Here is a 15,147-nt window from a genome sequence, read left to right on the forward strand (position 1 = left end):
AGCATTGAAATCATGTCAAGATTCTTTTTAAGACTTCTCATCTTTTTTTTTAAACTTTATTTGATTTTGCAGTTGCATGAGTTTTCCCCCTTTTATCTTTTTCATGAGAGAGAGAGAGAGAGAGAGAGAGAGAGAGAGAGAGAGAGAGAGAGAGAGAGAGAGAGAGATATTTCTAAGCTCTGATTTGATTTTGAAAGTCTCTTGATACAGGAATGCATAGTTCAACATTAAACTTGAGATGCTAGGTGATTAATTCTGTAATGTCTTCTTTTTTAGGATGGTCATGGGATATGAAGGTCAGACTCCAGTTCTTAAGCTGGTTGGAAGTGGCGGTAAACATTTTTCTTTCATATCAAAAGGATTTTCATGTACCTTAAAAGTGGTTATTTAGTATTTACACATGGGGGGAATTTACACTAGTTAATGTAGTAAGCTTAAAAACCACATTAACATATCCTCGCGGATATGGTAAAAATAACGAAAACTTTAGAGTGGTAAATCATGCATCAGCGCATTTAACATCAACATGTATTGTTTGACTACAGAAAACATGTGCTTAACCACCAGCATAAATAACCACTTTTACAGTTTATAGTTATATTATACATATATTCTTGTGGTTAAATTCTACTTAAAGTCTATTGAATTTGAGTGACTTCCATGGTAATTTTGGTGTTTTCTCTAAGAAATTTTTATGCAATTTGTTTCAAGTAAAACAAATATTCTTTTTGATATGAGTATAAGTCATTTCAAAAAAGGAAAATATACATGTTCATGATTTATTATTCGATCATGAAATGGAGAAAGCAAAGTCAAAAATTGATATACAAGTCTAGCTAGTTTTATTATTTTGTTTGATACATGTTAAGATTGAATCATTACATGTATTGTGTTACAGAGGGTGGAATTGAGGAGATGGCAGAGGACCTGAACAGTTCCAAGATTCAATATGCATACTGCCGAGTACTGGACTCCAACACTAATCTTCCAAAATATGTGCTGATAAATTGGGTAAGAAGGCAACTAACCCTGGCAGCTCAATGTTGATCATTTATCTGTACTGAGATTTACTCTCTATTATTGTTTGAGTATTTTTCAATGACTGTTTAACCAAACATTAATTGCAATAACATAAACATAAGATAGTAAATGGATATAAGAAACTGCATGTAAGTTCATCATCAGAATATCTCTCTTTTTATTAGTTTGCATGAGTAACATTTTAGAAGCAGATTTTGATTATTTTTTTTGCATTATATAGCAAGGAGAGGCGGCCCCAGAATCCATGAAGTTTAAATGTACAAGTCATCTCCGTGATGTGGCTGCATTTGTGAGAGTAAGTGTTTCTATTTGTCATTTTCTTACCAACTGAATTATTGTGCTCTTTTTGCATCTTTCCAACTATGAACAGAACATTACGGTAGATTCCTAATTAAACGTGAGGAATTAATATCCGCGTAAAATCGCGAGAAGCACATTCAAGAATTTTAAAATCTTGCTTTTATTTTTCGGACATATGTAAACTACCGGTACATGAAACTATGATTAAAAAAAATCTGCATTTGCGATTTTATGTTCTCGCGATTTGATGGAAAACGATTGAATCGCGAAATTAAGCACTTGCATAAAATATGGAATGTACAGTATGTGTTTTACGCAATATTTACTTGACTTTTAGGGTGTGCATGTGACAGTAAATGCTCGCACAGAGGATGATGTAGACCCTGATGACATCGCACAGAAAGTGGCAAAAGCTTCAGGGGCAAACTACAGCATACACCAGGAGAAACCCAAAGCTCCACCCCCCAAACCAACAAAGAATGCCAAAAAGGAGGATTCACCTGGGCCTGTGGTAAATTCACTGATTTCCTTAAACACTGCATATCTTGTCCTGGCCCAAATGTCCCAAGTACTATGTTTACACAATTATAGTTCCTTGCAAGCTTACAAACTGGCTATACCTTATTTTTCCTTGTTCATTGTCTCTAAACCTCTCCAAATATAAAATGAGTTTTCCTCCAAAAATGATCCTTACTTTTTAAGAACAGTTTTAAAGTGTTTTTATGGTAGTTTGAGTACCAAGATAAGGTTGATAAATGCTGTCTCAGTTTAAGACAATGTGTCCATGATATGTGTGATACATTAGAATTGATGTACAAGATTATAACATTTGTTATAGATTCCGTTTATGTTAAGGATTTGAATTGATATTCAGGATCATAACATATTTAATGGGGTTTTGTTTATGATACATGTGTTATGGTTTATGATATGTGTTATGTATTTGAGTTGTTATACAGGATCATCATGACATTTTGTTTTAGGGCTCGGTTTATCAGAGAACAATTGCAGCCAAGGACATCAACAATAGAGAGCGAGACAAATTCTGGGCCCAAACTGAGGTAGCATTCAATGATTCTTACTGTCCAGTTGTAGGGATATGTGAATAGCAAATGCTTCCTGTTGGCAGTTCCATGGAGTCGTATTGTTAACCATGATACAATCTGCCAATTTATCTATCTATTGTTCAACTCATCAGTTTTCTATGACCTTTTTAGACCATGCTTTATTAAATAGCTAGAAACCATGCGAAGATTTGATAATAAGCTGACTACTAAACACCTTGAAAATAAACATTCATTTGGTTAGGGTTTTCTAATGAAACCATTATGTAAACATTTCAGGTTCTGGTTTTGTGAACATGAAAGGGAATCAGTATTTAGAAAGTCATTCCTATTGCTGGATGGTTTTTCTGTTTGTCAATAATATATCTGTTGATAGATATTAAAACTATTAACAAATTAGATAGCAACAAGGAAGTTTAATTAGAAATGCATTGAAACTAAAGTGCTTTGCATGTGATTATTGCCTGCATTACTAGAAAGAGGAACAAAGGCGAATTGAGGAAGAAAGACAGAGGCGAATGAAAGAACAACAGGAACTGGACAGAGAGAGGCGGGAACGAGAGGTATCCATAGCAACAGCATGTTTGTGTATCAGGGTGATGTGGTGTACTTGTAGTTAGAGTGTTGTGTGATGTGTATCTTTATAGATTTAAAGATTGTACTTGGAAAACATTTTGGAAAAAAACATAATTATTTGAAATCTTTAAGGATACACCAATCTGTAGACAACGCAGCACAGTTAAGGCTGTCAATAAACTCCGTTCAGACAAAAAGTACGGGAAATGTGCATTATGACATCACAGTATATTACAAACATCGAAAGTACTTATTAATCTATTTATTAGTAAAATTAACTTATACTAATCTTTTAATTAAAAACAACAAATGCTATTACTTACAATTTTGATGTCCATTATATCGTACACACTGAAAAATAAGCGAGATGTCGTTCTCGCTGTACTACAAAATATGACGTCATATGTTTCAAAATGACGCATTAAGTTAAATCATTGAAGGCTATCGTGCAATTTTATAGCGAAGAAAAATAAATGTCATACATTAACGGAAAAGTATAAATGAATATTTTGTTTAAAATTATTATCAGTAGAATGCTACCTATATAGTCTTATTTTCATTTTGTTAAAAGTATGCATCGTATAAAGAAGCCACCTCGGTTTTGTATAAAATATCGTATATCTAAAATCTGAGTACCTAAATAAATCACTTAATTGCAAAGGCATACACTTACCTGATCCCGACAAACTTTTACTTATGAATTTGAAATATGCTATGTAACTTAAAAACTTCTACGATCCTTGTAAAATCTTACAAATTAATTATTTTTTAATGAAATTAACCCTGTGACCTTCAAAATTATTCAACATATGCATTATAAATTACGGTTTCTACTAACAAATATTCTTATCTTAAAAAGTTCGCACCGTTTTTCAAAATCTACGATATAACATCAAGTTATTTCATAATTCAGTTGTGAATTTTGACATGATTATGCCCTTGCAATATTGAATTTTTTAAATGACCTCAAAACCACAAATACATCTGCTTGTACCATGCGACTGCCATATCACGTGACCACTATGAACATAAAATATTGTACTGTTATATATATATTTTAGAAATATATTGCATTTGAGTGACTGTTATTGTTTTTAAAAAGGACATGCCAGTTTAACTAAAGTATACGTGTTTTCATCACAAAAATTTGCCCATATTTTTATTGACCGCCTTAACTGTACTGCGAAGATGTTATTGTAAATTTATTTGGCGCAGATTGATATTTGGATGTATGCTTTCATATTATTAGCATGTTACATATGAATTTTTTTTTTTTTCAATATTCAAGAGAACACAAAAGAACTTGATAATAACTATATAACTTTGTACCACTTTCTACATGTAGATGTTAAATCGGACAGTTTTTCTTTTAACATTGTAGCACATTAGAATAAGCATTTTTCATACTAATTCCAATTTACATTCAGTTGATTATTTTACTCTGTGTGTTATTTTCATATAGTATGCAGATGCTTCTATTGTTGAATACTAAAAATATTCATATAGCTATTCATATGTTTGCATTAATAGAATATATCCAGTGAAATCACAGGAATGTTATCCATGGAATGAAATATAACATGGCATTCTTGCAGTGTGGCTTGACATGAACCAAATTCTTTATATTATGTTTCTTAACCCAGTTCCAAGGATTTGTAGTACATTTTTTTTTATGTTCACTTTCAGCATCACTTTCTCTCCTTGTTTCATGTTTAAAGCTCATTCAGTACATGTGTACTAATTTTTAGGTCCATTCTAAGACTTGCATGACACGACACAGATGCTGGTGGTATGGATTATCTATTGAAATGATCGAAGAATACACATCTTGTGACCATTTGAAAAATGTCTTGTTTTTAACCATCTCAGGTTTCCAATTAAACATTTGATTTAAGTAACAACTTCCACCCAGTTTGTATCTACCAAGACCTTTTGATACCCTTCAAAAACCATCCCATCTCTTTCCTTCATTTTTGCATTCAAAATGGTCCAAAGTGATTTATACACAAAAAGCATGCACCATTGGAATATTCCATCAACTTCATATTTGCTTCTTGAATGATGCTTGATATACCTTGTATATATACACATGTATTTACTTGTACTTTAGAGCTAGAACTGCATGTATTTATACATGTATTACCTTTTATTCTGTAATTAGTTTTAGTACTGAAATTCAAACCATTTTACATGATAGATACAGGAAAATAAAATCTGTTATAAAATTGAAATACATATACCTTCTATTGAAAAATGTTATATTGATGTTTCAGACGACCACATTTCTGTACTGACTATAATTGTACACATTTCATAATATAATATACAAGTATGAATTGAGGCACTTACTAATGAAAAATTAATATTACAGACTAAAGAAGCTCAGGAGAGAGAAAAATTTATGAATGAAAAGTTGAAAGCAGCTCGAGAACAGAAAGTCCGAGAGAGGAGAGCGAGTGAAATAGAAAGAGAAGAACAGAAGAAAAGATGGGTAGGCGTTTATTCATAGTCTGGAGTTATCTTTCATTAATCTGCATATTCCTTGATGTTGTAAGTAATATGTGTGCTGTGAATTCAGTCTTATCTCTGTTGGGAGTGGAATTAATCTATTTGTCTACAATTTTATTTCATTTTGATCTTTTTTTAGTAGCCTTTGTTTTGATCTAACAAATCATTATTTATAGAAACTATGTGTTTAAACTTTTTGCTGCCAATTGAACCTCAAGATTTTCATTCAGTTACAATATGCTTAGCCATTAATTTGAAAAAATAAGGTGATTTTAGATAACAGCAAGAACCATTTTTTAAAAAGTAAACTAATTTAAGCGTTATTTCATGCACTTGTACTTGTATGTTAGAAAAAATATTAATTGCATAAAAAGTTGTAGCTGAATCAGTGATATTTATAGAAGATTTTTTTTCATTCATTTATTTATAAGAATGAAATTTATACTGTAATAGAATGAAGAAAGCAGTGTAAGTACCCATGCCAAGTTTTATGTTTCTTTATTTTACACATCTGTCACATCCATGCTCTACTGCATCCTACACAGACTGCATGATCAAAGATAATGGATGCTTGTAATCTGCAGCCATGAATTAACCATTTTTGGCGGGGGGAGGGGGGTAAATATTTTATATTCTTAGAGTAAGGGAAATGAAATGCATTGTTTTATTGCTGAAGTACATTATGTAATTCAAATTTCAGTTGCAGGTAAAAAAAAAATTATGAAAGGAGAAATCTATGATTGATTTGAAATATGTTTAATCCACCAGCTCTTTCTATCCTTTATTATAATAATCCTTCAAGTTCTTCTTAACAGCATTATTGATCATTGAAAGTCAAAAGCACTTTTTCATTATAATTATATGTAATCATCATGATGTTTCAAAATTTTGCAAAAAATACATGTACCGGTATGAAATTTAAAGCTATATGCTATGAATGACCATATGCATGTGAATTAAGAGAGATTCTGTGGCACTGGGAAATAAACATGCATGAGTTTTTAAAAGAGCAACATGTACTCAAGATAAAATGGTGTTCAGTAGCATCAAGCACGACATGACAGAGAAATGTCTGCCAAAGAAATGATGTCGAAGCAACAATAATGCTATACATGTATCTACATATTGCACTATTGTCCCCTGTAATTGTTTACTTTCCTGGACCATCCACTGGACTATGACATATTACAACTTGTCCATGTATTTATCTATTGCACCCAGATGAAATCTACGACTACAAATCTTTCTTACCAGTATTGAAAACAACAATTATTTTGCCATCAACACAATGTCTTTGTATGTACATATACACTATATAAAGGCCAAATTGCAGCAATTGTTAAATGCACAGGAAACATTTAAGTATAATTTTAAATAAAAAAAGTTTTTCTTCAAGTACATATGAAACATAAGCATAGCATGAAAATCATAAAAGGAAATCACAAAATATTAGATTTTGAGAAATTTTACCAGAATTTCAATTTACAAAAAATCAGAATCTGAAGACAATATTAATAACTATTGTGTAAAACTGTTGTAATGTAGAGTTTAATTGTAAGGATTTTTCCATGTAGAAAGAATTGAAATCATAAATCTAAAATTATATATTATCCCCTGTTTCTGCAGGAACAAGAACAACAGGAGGCGTTTAAGGAGGAGGAAGAAAGAGGTCGCCGCAGTGAAGCGATCAGGAAGGAGAGAGCAGCGGTAAGGTCACACCTCAAAGGGTCACACCTCAAAAGTCACCATGCCCTCAAAGGGTCACCCCTCAGAAGGTTGCATCACAACTCACTGATTCAGAGTGTAGATTTGATTCAGAGTGTAGATAATATTTTCATATTTTAATCATTAGCTATTAAAAGGAAGATCCATCAAGTGTTTACTGTTTATGAAACAACAACAGCTTCAGTCTTATCACATAAGTACACGTAACTTAGTTGTTTCTTATCTGCCAATTATGTTTTGACAGGAAGCTGTCCGTCTGGCCAGCAGTTCTACAGCCAATGCCAGGGCTCTGTTCAAGAGACGAGAATCGGAGGCTGATGATCAACCGGTGTCTAGAGCTCCTCCTCCCCCTAAGTAAGGCAAAATGTGATAAGTAGCAGAATACTTGTATTTAAAGCAAAAATAATCTCTCTTTCTAACTGAAAGGCATTTTACTGTCAGAAATAATAGTTTTGTGAGACATTATATTTTGTTTATCTACTAAATCAAAATAAATCAGAAATTGTTATATTAAATTGTACAGAAAAATCCAGCATGGCTTCCTTAATCAGCAACAACAGGAGGAGCCAGTAGAAAGAAAGGAACCAATCCAAATCCCCCGCGGAAATCCACCCAAACCAGAACGCAGTTTTGCAGAACCGGAGCCCTCGGGACCAGTCTTCTCAACCCCTCCAAGACCACCTTCCCCTCCACGGAGAGAGCCATCCCCTCCCCCTAGGGAACCATCTCCACCCCCTAGAGAACCATCCCCTCCCCCTAGAGAGCCTTCCCCTCCTCGACAGTTGCCTAGGGTTCCGCCCAGTGAACCGGAACCTCAACTTCCACGGGCCAGGAATCTGTTATCTGAGGGACTTCCCCCTCGCCAGGATTCAGACGAAGAGAATAACAATGATGAAGAATGGGGAGAAGGTAAAATTTACTTGATTTTTGTATTCTTATTCAAGTTCATCATCTTTATGTTCACAAAAGTAAAATGTTGTTCAAAGGTCGTGTGATCAATAACTGTTTCCAAAGTGTTAATTTTCCTAAGCTAAACATGTTTTCTTTACTTCATATTTTATATGTAATTGAGGGCCTGTGAACCTTAAGAATGTATGTACAATTGAACTTCAGTATCTTATACAATGATATCTTGAATACAATGGATATAGGTCGAAGTGATTTGTAAGTCGTAACCACCTCATGTTTTTTAAGCACTTTACCCTAAATATCTCGAATACTCAGATATCTCAAAGTTTTTAAACAGTCCCATTTAGTTCGAGATAATTAAGTTTGAATGCAGTTCATAGATGCTGGTGATTATAATAAAACTTGAAGCCATTATTGCCCTTATGTAATAAATCAGAATACAAATTATTACATTTAATTTACAGTGCAATAACATTATCCAATTACAAGCAATTAGACTCTGGGAAGTTTTTATTAGATATTTTTAGGGATTCATTGAACTGAATTATGGGAGTTTTGTACATTACTGAACTGTCCAAGTTTAAACTACTGGCACCTAAATGGCAAACATTTAGCCTAAACTTTCATTAAATTATCTTGTATTCATTGGTCATTCTTGTTTAAATAAAAGTATTTGAATTAAGGTTTAATTTAATGTATGTATAATTAATTTTTCTGTTAGAAACCTATGCAAATTGTAAGTTACATACATTAAGACAATATCTGATGTTTAAAATTGCATGCAGACTGTTCGTACAATTCTTTTATTTATTAAAGATGGATTTACATTTTTAACTATATGTATTGTCTGAATTCTGCAGAATATAAAGAAAATATAAATTTAAGTACTTTCTTCTGCTCAAATGACTAGTACATGTACATTCTCTATTTAACTCTTGCCTTGACGATTACAATTGATATGCATGTAGGTTGCTTTGCATGTAATAAATATGTATTATTACACCCCGAGCAACAAAGTTGAGATGTATATAATTTTGACCTGTCTATCAGTGAGTCTGTCAGTTGGTCAGTCAGTCCATCAGTCCTTTTTTTTTCGTAAGTGCAACTCCTCTTCAACTATTGCAAGGAATTTTGTTGGTATTTAAGACACAATGTATAGATGTGAATATGATCAGGAAATTCCAATTCCTGAACTCTTCCAGGAATTTTAGCCCTTTAGGACTTAAAACTTTGGTCCTTTATTGAATATATAGTATTGAACAGTTTGTAGCACAGCTTCTCTTTAACCACTGCAAGGATTTTGTGTAAACTTTGTAGGTATATAGGACACACTGGTTATAGATCGAGGTGTATAATACGAGAAAAAAGGAATTCTATCATTTTTCTGGAAATTCTGGCTTGTTACTGTGCATATTTGCAGGATTTTTTTTATCCGCGATCATGATGTTTTGCGAGTTATGCTCTTTATCAAATTATTATTTGTATTTAATGTGTACCATGCCATTCAATATGAGAAGTGTTTCCAAGTAATGAGGGAGTGTGGGGTATGTGAGCTTGCTCACTTTTTCTGCCATGATTGTGCATGTGTATCTACTAAAACATGTATTGTAATTCTTACTCCAGGACTTATAAAAAAAAATGCTTTTAACTATTATTTGATCATTTATGTCATTGTACATTCATTTTCTACTAAAAAGGATAAAATATCTACAGAAATGGTAAAGACTCAATGCAGTGTTTAATAAATGTACCAATCACTGAGAGCATAGATTGAATGGTATCGCGACTATGACAAATTTACATTTTTCATAAGATTTAACTTTTTACACATTGTTGTACCCGAGTATCTACAACACCAGGTTTAACTGTTATTTTAAAAAAATCAAATTCTTTTGTATCAGATGCAGTTTAAAGGTTGAATTCTTCACATGTATTTTTTGTGTCAGTTGACACACCATAAAGTTTATTAAGCCTTGATGTTTTCACGTAATTAATAAATGATTAATAAATGATGTATTTCTGTTGTGTTAGATGATAACGCTGAAACATATATCCCGGCAGTCCAGTCCCATCACCCCCCAGAGGAGGAACAGCACACCCAGGAGATGCAGAACGGCCACGAAGAGTACGACCAGCAACAGACCCAGGACTTGAGTGGCTACGGAATCCTCCCTGAGCATGGACTGTGTGCCAGAGCCGTCTACGATTATCAAGCTTGTAAGTATGGGGTTACGATTATCAAGCTACTGTGGTTTCATCAATATTCGCTCAATACCAATTTTTGGTGGATTTCGTTGTTAAGTTGATCCACGAAATTAAATGTTCATTGAAGTTCAATTTCAACTCACACTTTGTATTGATAGGATCATTGGCCACGAAATTACGTGTCCTTGAACTGTGGTTTTCAGAAAATCCACGAAAATTGATACCCACGAAAATTAATGAAACCACAGTATATGTAGTATGTATTGAGCTGCAATTGTCAACTGATGCTAGTAGTTTATCTTGTACTAACCTATAAGTGTGTGAAAAAATTGCTTTAAGGTGGGAATATTTGTCAGTATTATAATTCAATATGTGCTATTCCAACGACAACCTTGCTCAGTTGTATTGACTGAATAAAAGTAACTTATTATTAATAAAGAAAGCTATATGTTGGACATGTTTTTAAAGATACACGTACCTACTCATATTACTTGATTTTCATTTTATATTTATATCTATTATAAATTATTCAATAATGTTTTTTTTAATTATAATTAAACCTACTTGAGAGTATTTATTTGTTGAATACATGTATCAATTTAAATTACATGTAAGATATAGGTGACTGTACAATTTTTACTGGATAGAGAAACTGGGCGCACAAGATAGTGAGTTTGCAGGAACCATCGACACGAACCAATTGGGGTTTAAATGTCTATATCCTCAAAATGCTATGTACAGGTTTGAACAAAAATTGATTACTCAAACTATATTGTGTTGAGAGAGTTTAAGTACAAGTCTATTCTGGCTATTGAATAAAACTCACAAGCTTTCTGAAAAGGGAAATGAGGGGTAAACCGATAAAACTTTATATTGGAAATTTTAATACACATGCATATATATTTTAATTGAATTATACTGTATATCATAATAAACTAGTAATAAGAACAGAAAATAGTGTTCATATGGCAGAAATCAATAACAACTAATCAAAATATACCGGTATCCTAGTATAATTCAACATAATGTTATATCAACATACATTTTAAAAAAAAGTTTTTAAAAAAGTTAATTTGAGTCTCGAGCAGGATTTGAACCCAAAACACTGCGTGAATGTCTTCAAAATCCAGACCGAAACCAGTGAGCCATGCGAGACTTTGAAAATTGCGGTATTAAGTAGTGTTGGAGACAATATTGTCATATCTTTGGACTTTGTTTTATTATCTTCCAAAAATATTTTGAAAAGGTATATAATTAGTCATCTCTCCATCTTTTTTTAAAAAGCGACGTTGTTAATGTTGAATTAAGTCATCTTTACAAGTTTAAAATTTGTGGAGAGAAGACCCAGAGACATCAGAATCATTTAAAAACAGCTGTAGATAAGTACGATTTTGCATCAATTCCACCGTGTTGCTATATTTAGGCCCATATTATGACAAAACCTTTTGCATTTCAAACATTTTTCTGCCCATTCTACGTCCAACAGAAACCAAATAACGGTTATTATTCGAAAAATGTCCAAAATTAATCAATGAAATTTTCACTCTTCTTGTGCGCCCAGATTCCTGCCGAATCCACATCTTAAGCGCCCACTTTCTTAGGATAAAGATTTCTTCAATTTTGTTTTTACAGCTGATGAATCAGAAATTTCCTTTGATCCGGATCAAATCATTACAAACATTGAGCAAATCGACGAGGGATGGTGGACAGGGATGGGACCAGATGGAAATCACGGAATGTTTCCCGCTAATTATGTGGAATTAATTAATGGCTGATTGATTAGCTAGTTGCACAAATTATCACAGATTCTAGCAACAAATTTATATTAATCCAACGGAATAAGAAGCTTAGAGAAGAAAAAATGTGTACCATATTCTGATTTGTATGAAGATATTTTTTTTTTATTAAATTTTGCAAATTGTATTTTTATGGGAAAATTACTAATATATGGAGTACATGTACATATGTATAATCTGAGCTTGCAACATTGGTTTGTACCCAACAGAACTACAATGACTTAATCAGCAAGTACCCATGCTTATTGAATTATCAAAGTTTACTGGTAAATTGCCTCCGATCATATCCGGTAAAAATCTTTTTTGTGAAAGCATTTTTATTTGGTTAATAATGATCGAGCTAGGGTAAAAAAAACAAGCAGAAAATTTGCATTTATAATTACATGTACTATGTCGTATTTTTTAGATTAACTTTGCATCTGTATGAGAATTTAAGTACATGTATTGTTCGAAGCTAGTCCTCCATGTCTCTATAGAAAATCCAGGACTACTGAAGAAGGTCCACATATTTAAACATTAGAAATACCAAGTTATTGTATAAATAATTGTGATATGTTTTGTATGATTCTTGTTTATACTTGAAAACGTTTGTTTGTAACACGATGCATTTCGTCAAGTGCTTTGATTTGTTCAAAATAATTTTGAAGATTATATTTACTTTTGAGTGTCTATTTTTACAAGCATATTCTGTATAAGTGATGGAAAATATTGGTGCATTCTAGCTGAAATATCTTAATTCTTTTTGCTCTCATTCCCTCCCTAAATGATGATAGTATAAATTTGATTTCAAAGATTAAATTTCAGACATTTGCATTTACATATCATATAGTGAATAACTGGTACTTACTATGGAATATCCAGGAATTTCTTTTATTATGTGACAGTATTATTGTGTTAGTGATGCATCAAGTGAATACATTTTTTTATTCTAAAAAATCCGGATATATTTTATATTACTAGTATTTGAATAGTATAAATATGTTTCACCTTAGCCAAGATAGCACTAAGCCTCTGTCATCCTTATACATATATTAAGGAATGCTATTCATCTATATTAACCAGTATTTTAGTACATGTACTGGTACCAACATATCTAATTTTTGCTTAGGAAATATGGGAGAAATTGAGAAACGTACTATGCAACTGTATGACTGTAATCTAGTTTTGTTTCTGGGGTAATCTTGCGGACGCGGACTGGATGTCTGGCTTGTATATCTGATAATGATATTGATAATAAATTATAAAAACATGCAATGTCTTGTGTCTTTGTTTAAAATCTTTACAGTCAGTCTGAAAAAGTCCAGTTACAATTTAAGGCTCTGTGAATCAGTTTATCTCTGGTAAATTGCAAAATAAAATGTTGCAAATAAAAGTTAGTTTAGAGTATGTGTCCATTGAATTTGAGAAGTGTTGTGAAGTACTGCCATACTGTCATATTCGCGGTCAATTTTCAGAAGACAATGAAGTGTTATAACATATTAAATGCTTTCTCTACCTCCAAAGTAACCTTTGTCAGACTAGAGGGAAATACTTTTTAACTATCTAGGTCCTTAGCTTGATGATGACAAATTTCAATTCAACTTTAATGCATTCAAATGAACAATTCTTTGAGTATTATGGGGTGGTAATTTTGGTTGGGGTGTGATCAAATCCACCCATAGACTTAATGATAGATTTGATCTTGCCCCAAGTGAAATTATCATTTCATAATATTCAAAGAATTATTCCTTATTACTTAGGGTATTTTCATGTAATTTTTTAAAATTGTATGATTAAATATTTGAAAATATTAAATAAGCAAATCCCGCTTGCACCCCAATTATACTTCATTTAAATTTCTTGGACTCATGTTTAGCACAAAATCAATACGTAGTATGTGATACAACAGGCAAAGACACTGAAAAATGTAAATATAACAGTTTATTTTTCATGACTGCAACAAGTAAACAAGGGTTTCATTTTCACAGACCTATAGAGAGTACAAATTATAAAAAGTGCCAATACAATAAAGTTTACTTCTGTAAATCCTAACCAAGTAAATATGTTTTCAGGTGCATGCATAGATTCAACACAATTAATTTTAGGACATTTCCTGGGTACTAATCCTTCTCAACATATTTTGATTTCCAACAAAATACAAATATAATGAAAAAAAAAAACAATCTTTGGTTGACAAAAATGAAATACAAGTGATTTCACTAGTTCTCTATAATAAAAAAAAATATACCCATTTTTTTATTCTAGTACATGCATCTAAATTGAAGCAATATATATAAATACACAGTTATAGTTATATATATTGTTCAATGAAAATTATACATTAATCATAAAATAGAAATATATACTGATATTTATATGGGTGCACATATATATCAATAACATGGGTGTTTTTGATTACCATTTTAAATGTGCATATATATATGACAGTATATGAAGACTTAATAAATATGTGATAAACACTTACAATATAGTTAGATCATTATTTTATAAAATCTAATTTTAATTTCTACTTTAAATCCTTAAGAATTAAGTAACATAGACCCATCAAACTTAATGAAAAACCTGCAGTGAATCTTAGTTTGATTTAAAAATAAAAACTTGTAAAAATACAACCATCACTGAAGCAATGCCCTTAAAATGAAATTCAACATTCACACAGCTGTTAAATTCATTCCAACCTTGAAAAAAGTGTTCTAGTCTTGAGAAATTAATTTTGTAATAATCACTGTCAGACTTCTATCTGCATGATCTTTAATAAGAAATAATTTTGAAGTGGTTAACAAAATTAAGCTTTAATTTACATCCATCAAGAATTAAAAATGTAATGCATTTCTTAAGATTTGTTCAGACTTGGTGATATGGAACATGAATGAACATGAGGAAAACTGAACTAGATAATATCAGCCAAGTGGTTTAAGGTACTTCACTACCCCGAGACTTATACTTTTTAAGACACTACGTCACAAGATGGCGATTTAAATGTTTTGTTAAACTGTTTGTATCAATCGATTCAGATGTGTATC

At 31.9% G+C, this 15,147-nt stretch overlaps 1 protein-coding gene across 7 annotated transcripts in view; it reads left to right on the forward strand.

Annotated features, from left to right (window-relative positions):
* Window positions 1–13,378, forward strand: part of LOC128181478 (drebrin-like protein B) — a 13,904-nt gene extending 526 nt beyond the window's left edge. Inside the window, exons 2-15 of one of the 7 annotated variants that reach the window (XM_052849885.1) lie at window positions 277–332; window positions 899–1,011; window positions 1,262–1,336; window positions 1,679–1,852; window positions 2,325–2,402; window positions 2,882–2,968; window positions 5,353–5,472; window positions 5,943–5,957; window positions 7,116–7,196; window positions 7,459–7,568; window positions 7,738–8,123; window positions 8,845–8,859; window positions 10,155–10,340; window positions 11,961–13,378. In XM_052849885.1, the coding sequence (XP_052705845.1) occupies window positions 277–332; window positions 899–1,011; window positions 1,262–1,336; window positions 1,679–1,852; window positions 2,325–2,402; window positions 2,882–2,968; window positions 5,353–5,472; window positions 5,943–5,957; window positions 7,116–7,196; window positions 7,459–7,568; window positions 7,738–8,123; window positions 8,845–8,859; window positions 10,155–10,340; window positions 11,961–12,103 (1,639 nt within the window). In that variant the 3' untranslated portion in view covers window positions 12,104–13,378. The remainder of the gene's footprint in view (window positions 1–276; window positions 333–898; window positions 1,012–1,261; window positions 1,337–1,678; window positions 1,853–2,324; window positions 2,403–2,881; window positions 2,969–5,352; window positions 5,473–5,942; window positions 5,958–7,115; window positions 7,197–7,458; window positions 7,569–7,737; window positions 8,124–8,844; window positions 8,860–10,154; window positions 10,341–11,960) is intronic. The other 6 variants (XM_052849887.1, XM_052849886.1, XM_052849889.1 and 3 more) reach the window with 6 other exon arrangements.
* The last annotated feature ends 1,769 nt before the right edge of the window (window positions 13,379–15,147 follow it).

The sequence above is a fragment of the Crassostrea angulata genome, chromosome 4 (assembly GCF_025612915.1).
Source record: "Crassostrea angulata isolate pt1a10 chromosome 4, ASM2561291v2, whole genome shotgun sequence".
Taxonomy (NCBI): Eukaryota; Metazoa; Mollusca; class Bivalvia; order Ostreida; family Ostreidae; genus Magallana; species Magallana angulata.